The following is an 8,749-nucleotide window of genomic DNA, read 5'->3' on the forward strand; positions in this document are numbered from 1 at the left end:
CTATATATATTTTCTTATTAAATATAGTAAATGTGTGCTTGGATTTTTTTTAAAGGATGTAGAAGCATTAATGGACAAACATAGTATCTTAGAAAAAGGATTTCTAAAAGAAAAAGAGCAAGAAGCCATTTCATTTCAAGATAGATACAAAGAACTTCAGGTAAGCCTAGTGAAATTAAAACTTTAAAAGTACACCTTTTTTTATTAGAAGTTTAGTGTAATTTCAGAAGTCCTCAGTCCCCTTTCTTTGCTTTGCTTTCCCCATAACATCCATTTCCACTTGGTATTTAATATGATCTGCTAATTATCTTTCTGCCTTGCTGTCCATACACATGATTTTGGATCCATTAGACTAGGAACTATACTTCTCCTGACCTAGAGAGTAGTACCTGGCTTATAATAAGTATTCATTCAGTGAGTATAATTGAGTGACTTACTAAATGAATATATACACTAGTTATGTTGTGTGTTTGTCAACATTATCGTAAATTTCGGATTATGATGCTTGTTTAAAGATAAAACAATGTAGGCAGGACTGAGTATGTGAGATAAATTAGGTTTTTGTTGTGTTGAATGATTTATTTTGGGTCCTTTGATGAAACATTTGCTTTTGCAAATTCACTTTTTTCACATGTTGATGGGAACATACCTGAGGGACCATAAAGCATCTAACATAATAGTACTCTAAATATTTTATAGTTACATTATCATTATTTTCTTTCTGTTTTATTAATATTAATATCAATAGTGTAAGGGTGATGACTCATTTCTTTTATATTTGTATGTTTTTGTTGATTGCCGTCCAGTTGAGCATGACTCATAACAACTCTATGAACAAAAGTCCTAATGTCTTTTCATAACTATCATCATTTCTTCCAAGTTCATAGTTTCCAGAGGCATGTGGTTTAGGAAGTGGATGCCACTCCTGTTTCCAAACCTGTTTTACACATAAGAGCTCCACCAAACACTGTCCACAATGGGAAACCATTATGATACTTGATACCCTAATGGCATCATAGCAAACCCAGGTTATTTCATACCGCACATTGACTAAGAGTGATGTGCAAAATGGAGAGTGTTTATCCAGATATAATAGCACTAGTCTCATTTTGCAGTGGTTAAGTATCGTCCAGTCGAATACAATTCAGAGTAAGCTTTGCACATAAAGACCTAAACTCTGTTCTGTAACTAACATCATTTCTGTAGGTTTATAGAGTTTAGAGTTTGTGGAATTTCCATAGGCATCTAGTTTAAGAAGTGGATCCTATTCCTGCTTCCCAGCATGAATCAATCTGGAAGCTCATCTAATCACTGTACATAATGCGCAACCATTATGGTATTTGACAGGACTTTGGAACAGTGTATACATACAGAATTTTCATATACATTGTATTTAATTCATTTACATTGTGTTTCATACATTCCTTCATTCACAGTGTATTTCATATGATCATTCCTATACACTGTGTTTTATAAAATTAATCACCATGGATCTGTGCCCACTATCACCTCATCTTTTCAGGTCCCTACTGGATTTATTCTAATTCCTTCATCTTCTCCCTCTGATCACTAAACCTGAGCCCCGTGATCTCCCCCCTGCTCCTCTTCAGTCTCTCTATCTCCCTCTACTTCCACTTTTGGACTTGAAACTATGAATTTTGATAAATGTCGGTAGTTGTAGAGGGGCTTTTGTTCATAGGGTCGCTATGAGTTGTGCTTGACACAAAGGCAATCAACAACAACAACCACCTACTAGTTATCCTTTTATTTTTACAATATTGGTCTTATTCAGTATTTATTCTTATGAGATTAGTTAGTTCACGTAGCATAATGCTCTGTAGCCTTTTCCATATTATATACTATTTTATGAAATTGCTGCTCCTGAACACTGCTTAGTATTCCATTATGTGAACGTACTGCAATTTCTCAATCTATCTGTTTGTTGATGGACATTTGGGCTCTTTTCCTATACTTAATATTGTGAAAAGCACTGCTGTGAACATGGGTATACTATCTCCATTTATGTCTCCATTCTAATTTCTTTGGAATATATTCAAGGCTGAACAAATAGGTGGGTCATACGGCATTTCTCTGTTCAGCTTTTTGAGGAAACACCAAACTGCCAACCAGAGAAGTTGTACTATTTTACAATCCCACCAACAGTGCATGAGAGTTCCAATCTCTCTATATCCTCTCCAACATTTATTGCTTGTCATCTTGTTAAACTTTGGAACTGCTACTGGGGTGAGCTCTCTCATTGCCAGTTATTTTGAGCATTTCTTCATGTGTCTGTTGGCCATCTGAATGTCTTCCTCTGTGAAATATCTTTCCATGTCTTTTGTCTATTTTGTAGTTGGGTTATCATCAGGCTTTTCCTTTTGGAGGCCTGCAGGATTCTGTAAATTTTCATTATGAGACCCTCTTCTCTGGTATGTCCTTGCCAAATCTTTTTTCCCAGTCAGTAGGTTTTCTTTTCACCTTACTGTAAAATTTTTTTTGATGCACAAAGAGATTTAATATTTAGAAGATCCCATTTGTTTATTATTGTCATGACAGGAGTCCAGAACGAAGGCTACATAGTAGAGTGGACTTGGGGGGAGGGATTGTATAACAATGAAAGAATTTTTCTTTTACGTTTCAAAGAGAAGAGTAAACTAGGGGGTGAGGGGGGCCAGATTGGGCAGGGAGAAAAGTGCAACAATGAATGAATGGAAATCCAAAGTCTCTGTAAACTTTCATTAAAATTAATAAAAAAAGACAACAAAAACAAACAAACAAAAAAAGATCCCATTTGTCAGTGTTGTCCTCTTTTGGTTGTGAATTTCTGGCTGTATTTCCAGCCTATTTATACCTTAGGGATCTCTGATGGCCTAGTGGTAAGAGCTGTGACCATTCTAAGTTTGGTCCCATTTTATTTCTTATAATCTGTATAGTTTCAGGCTTTACCCATAGGTCTCTAATCCACATTCAGTTAACTTTTATATGTGGTGTGAGATGTGGATCTTGCTTCAGTTTTCTTCAGGTTGAAGTACTGTTTTGACAAGCACCATTTGTTGAAGAGGTTTGTCCTTTCCCCATTTGGTAGGTTTTATTTCTTTAATACCAACTGTCCATAGGTAAATGAGTTAATTTCCAAGTTCTCTGTTTTGCTGCCTTGGTCTATTTGCTTTTCATTATACCAGGACCATGCTGTTAGGGTTATGACAGCTGTGTAATAAGATCTGTGCTTCCCATTTCATTTTTGTTTTCAGAAGTGTTTTGCTTATTTCGGGTTTCTTTCTTTCCAGCTAACCTTTCCACTTGCCTTTCTTTCTCTTTGAAAAAATGAACTTAGTATCTTTATTGGGATTGCATTTAGCATATAGATTGCTTTTGGTAGGATTTTCATTTTCACTATAGGCAGCCACATATTGAAGTGGTGGTTGTTCTTGGTAGGTGGTGTTGAATTGAGTACAATTCATAGTGACCCTATGAACAAAAGATGTGAACTCTGTTCTGTCCTGTGCCATCCTCACACTTTCTGACACACAAAGGCCCACTGTGGCAGGCACTGTGGCAGTCTACTTGGTTGAAGGTCTTTCTCTCCTTCGTTGACCCTCTACCATTCCCAGCATCATGTACCTCTCAAAGAATAGCTCCTCATAGCAAAATACTCAAAGTATGTTAGGTAAAGCCTCATCATTCTTACCTCCAAAGAGCACTCTGGCTGCACCCTCTTCAAGAAAGAACTTTTTTCTTTTGGCCATCCATCGGATATTCAGCACACTTCTCCAACACCACAATTCAGTACAGGGATTGTAGTCAGTATCACAAACAAAACGTGTATTCATTTTCTCTGTAAACTTTCACCCAAACTACAAGAAAGGCATACATCTATATCTTGACATTTAATTTTTAAAGTAATCTACCATCATTTTGGCCAATATTGGAATTTAAAATGAGAGTATTTAATGAAGGGAATGTCTAAGACCTTTAAATTAGCTCTTTTCTCTCCCTCCACCTCCAGGACTATGTTGAGCACCATTGAACAGAAAATCTAGCTGTGTTGTTTTTGTGATAATGGCTTAATTACCAGGATAGGTGGGGTGGTGTGAATGTTACCATAACAGAGGAAATAATGAGCACTGTAAACTCTTCTATACAAATGAGGGTGTGCACTACCTCTCCTTTTCCTGTTCTGTTCAGGGTGGGGGTGTGTTACCTAAGCATAGGAAGAAGAATGAGTCATACTACATTTGTCAGAGGTAGCTATTTATAGGACTTTTATGATACTGGACTAGAGAACTCATTTTAGTACAACCTGGACGCTAAACCTTTTTGTCTTTTTTGACTCCCATAGTAGCACCTGTGACCAACATCAGATAAGGAAATTTGGCATTTTATCAGATCATTCATACTGTTCTGATACCACATTTAAAAAAAATTAATATCAACAGACTTGATTGGTTGTTGACATGGATGGCAGTTGTCAGGATTGTAGCTATGGCTTGCATTGAGACATTCCTGGGTAAAATAATTATCTGCATAAGACTTTTAAAGACTAGATTTGTTCTTCTAAGAAAATTTTCTACTAGATTCTGGTCTGATAATTTCATTAAAACAATGAGAATATACTGTTATGTGAAAATACAGAGTTTTAGAGAATCTTAAACTTTACCCACAAATGGAATTTTATGACTTCTGATAAAAATATATGTTCTAGTATCAGTATCACAAGTATTTAATAGAAATCATGGTTAGTATTTTAAAATGGGAAAAAGGTTAGTGGATATTTGACACCTTGACCAATTCCTGTTATAATTGTCCTTTATAATGTTTGTTTAAGAGTAAATAAGAATTTAGTAAACCTGAATATTTAAATTAGAGGTCTGATGCGGCTTACATAAACATTTAAAAAAAAAAGAAGCTCCAAACTCACTGCCTTCAGTTTGATTTTGACCTATTGTGACTCTTTTTTCTTGTTATCTTTGTGTGCCATAAAGTTGACTATTATTCATAGTGACCCATGGGCAACTTATCAAAAGCTTGTCCTATGCTGTGCTGTTCTCATGAACTCTGATATATTTGAGTCCATTAGTCACTGTGTTTATCTCACTGAGGGTCTTCCTCTCTTAACTGACCCTCCACTTTCCACGCATGATGTTCTTCTCCAAGGACTGGCCCCTCTTGACAACATGCCTAAAGTATGTGAGATGCTTTTTCATCTCCTTGCCTCTAGGGAGCACCTGATGGCACTTCCTCCAAGAGAGACTTGTTTTTTCTTTTGGCAGTCAGTGGGATAGTCAGTACTCTTCTCCAACACTGTAATTCAAAGCCATCAGTTCTGCTGCCATTCTTACTCATTTTTCAACTTTCACATTCATAAGAAGCAATTGAAGAGATGGTGGTTTGGATTAGGCACAACTTAGTCTTAAGCTGGCATTGTTGGTTACTCTATAGCACTTTTGAGAGGTCTTTGACAGTAGATTTTCCCCAAGGCAACATGTTTTTGATTTCTTGAATATGACAATCATTGATATTAAGAGTGGATCCCAGTAAAATGATAATGTTGACAGTTTCAGTCTTTATCTTTCATGGTGTTCCCTATTGGTCCAGATTTTTGCCTTAATGTTGAGGTGAAATCTCTCTCATAGGCTTTAGTTTTTGATCTTCTGAAGTAATAACTTGAGTTTTTACAGTGGCCCCTGTTATTGTTATGTGTCAGTGAGTCAGAATCAACTCAACCAGAGGCTATAAAACCCATGGAAGAAGATTGCCCAGCTTTGTCCCATAGAGCAGCTGGTGGATTTGAACAGCCTGTCTTTGGGTTGGCAACACAACTTCTCTCCTATTATGCCAGTAGAGCTCCCTTGTAGTGACGTTGTTGTTATGTGCTATTGAGTAGACAACCTAATGCACAGTAGCTCTGAACCCTGCACTATCTTGAGCCAATCTCACTGTCCCTGACACATCTACCTTCATTACCCATTATTTTATGTCAGTCCATAACATCTGGGGTCTTCCTCTCCTATGCTGTCTCTTGACCCTTCCATGCTTGATATCCTTCTCCAAAGACTGGTTCCTTCTGGTTGTATACCCAAGGTATGTGAGATGGAGTCTCTGAATCTTTGCCTCCAAGGAGCAGCTTTGTTTCACCCTTTCCAGGACAGATCTGCTAGTTCTCTTGGCAGTCTATGATATGTTCAAGACTCCAGCACAACTCATATGTATCAATACTTGTTCTGTCATCCTTGGTAACTCAAAAGACAATGTATTTTTCTACTTAAAAGGGGAAAATAGTAAAGGGAATGCTCTTTATTTAAAATTGAATGATACAAGCCATGGTCTCTTCAGTTACTTGCTGTGCACCTGAGATTTGGACAGTGAATAAAACAAACAGAATTATCATCCATGACTTTGAATTGTGATGCTGGAGAAGAGCACTAACTATCCCATTTGTTTGTTAAAAGAACAAACAAATATTTCTTGGAGAGAGTGTAGTTAGGATGCTTCTTAGGAAGAAAGATGGTGAAACTTCATAGCACATGCTTTTAGCATGTTGCTAGGAAAGGCCAGTCTTTGGAAGAAAATATCATGCTCAGAAAACTGGAGAGTCAATGAAGGAGGAAAACCATCAGCACGATCGATTGATGCAATGACTGTAACGATGTGTCTAGGGTGGCAGAGATGATGTGTGACATAGGATAGGGCAGGTTTTGTATTTAATATTCTTTGAGTTACGATTATTCATACTTGATTCTGCAGCACTTAAAGCCAACAACATCTTTAATCATGATTATACTTTGAAGAGAAGAAATGGAATCAAAATGAATAGAGACATTATCTGTTTCAGTTGAGCTTAAATATTTTTTTTTTTACTTTTTAAAGTACTTTATCATGAGAAACATGATTGTAGGAAAACTGGACATTGTAATGAAAGGAATGGAATGCATAAATATTGACATGGTATTGGTGAAATGAGATGGATCATGTGTTCTGTTATGCTGGAGATGAAAAGGTGAGAAAAAACAGGACCACTTTCATACTCAAAAAGGCCATTCTAGATCCATCTTGAAATACAATATTGTGAATGGTAGGAAGATATCCATACGCATCAAAGGAAAACCACTTAATACCACTATCATTCAAATTTATGCATCTACAGCTAGAGCCAAGGAAGAGGAAATAGTGGATTTCTATCAGCTGTTGCAGTCAGATATTGATCGAATATGTAACCAAGATGCATTAATAATAATACGTGACTGGGATGCAAAAATTGGGAATCAGGAAGAAGGCTCAGTTGTCAGAAAATATGGACTTAGTGACAGAAATGAGGCTGGGGATAGAAAGATAAAATTCTGTACAGTCATTCATAGCAAATACCTTTTATAAGAAAGATAAATGCAGGTTATACACATAGATTTCATCTGATGGGATGCACAGGAATACAGTTGATTGCATCTGTGGAAGGGACAATTGGAAAAGTTCAATATCAGCAGTGAAAACTAGGCCAGGTGCTAATTGTGGAACAGACCATCAACTGCTCATATGCAAGTTCAAATTAAAACTAAAGAAGGTTAAATCATATCCACAGAAATAAAAACTTGACCTTCAGTCTATCTTCCATGAAACAGGTTTGAGGCCTTGAACACTAATGAGTGAAGACCAGATGAGCTTTGGGAAGATATCAAGAATATTCATGAAGAATGCAGAGTCACTACAAAGAAGGAAGAAGACCACCAAAATGGATGTCAGAAGAGGCTCTGAATATTGCACTAGAGCACCGAGAAGCCAAAGCAAAGGAAAGAAATCAAGACGTTAAGAAGCTGAATAGAAGATTTCAAAAGCCCGCTTGGGAAGGCAAGGCAGAATATTGAAATGTGCAAGGAGCTGGAGTTGGAAAATAAAAAGGGTCGAATTTGGCCAGCAATTCTTTCTCAAGCTGAAAGAATTGAAGAATAAATTCAAACCACGAGTTGCAGTGCTTAAGGATTCTATGGGCAGAATATTGAATGATTCAGGAAGCATTAAAATAAGATGGAAGGCGTATACAGTCACTGTACCAAAAAGAATTGGTTGACACAAAAGAATTTTAAGAAACATATGATCAAGAGACAATGGTAATGAATGAGAAAGTGCAGGCTGCTCTGAAGGACTTGGCAAAAAATAAAGCCCTAAGAATTTATGGGATACCAATTGATGTATTTCAGCAAACAGATGCTGCCGTGCATGTGCTCACCGAGTTGTGTGAAGAAATCTGGAGGACAACTACTTGGCCAGCTGGTTTATGCCCATTCCAAAAACAGATGACCAGACAGAATATGGAAATTATTGAACAATATCACTAATATCATACACTGGTAAATTCTGCTAAAGATTACCCAGAAAAGACCTGGACAGTACATTGACAGAGAACTACAAGAAATACAAGCTGGGTTTAGAAGTGGTCTTTGTACTGGGGATATTATTGCCAGTATCAGATGGATCTTGGCAGAGAGCCAAGAGTACCAGAAAAAAAAATGACTATCTGTGTTTCATTGACTGTGCAAAGACATTTGACTGTTTGGATCACAGTAAATTGTGACTAACTGTGAGGAAAATGGGAATATCAGAGCACTTGATCGTTCTTATATGAAACCCATATTTGGAACAAGAAGCAGTCCTCAAAAGAGCAAAGAAACACTGCATGGTTCAAAATCAGGAAAGAAGTGTGTGCGGGCTGCATCCTGTCCCCATATCTTTTCAATCTGTATGCAGAACAGATCATTCA

At 36.9% G+C, this 8,749-nt stretch overlaps 1 protein-coding gene across 2 annotated transcripts in view; it reads left to right on the forward strand.

Annotated features, from left to right (window-relative positions):
- CCDC91 (coiled-coil domain containing 91) overlaps nt 1-8,749 on the forward strand; it is a 392,671-nt gene that overhangs the window by 81,761 nt on the left and 302,161 nt on the right. For both annotated transcript variants that reach the window (XM_006895069.1, XM_006895070.1), the window contains one exon: nt 56-160. In XM_006895069.1, coding sequence (XP_006895131.1) covers nt 56-160 — 105 coding nt within the window. The remainder of the gene's footprint in view (nt 1-55; nt 161-8,749) is intronic.

The sequence above is a fragment of the Elephantulus edwardii genome, unplaced genomic scaffold (genome assembly GCF_000299155.1).
Source record: "Elephantulus edwardii isolate Elephantulus edwardi_28Jun2011 unplaced genomic scaffold, EleEdw1.0 scaffold00157, whole genome shotgun sequence".
Taxonomy (NCBI): domain Eukaryota; kingdom Metazoa; phylum Chordata; class Mammalia; order Macroscelidea; family Macroscelididae; genus Elephantulus; species Elephantulus edwardii.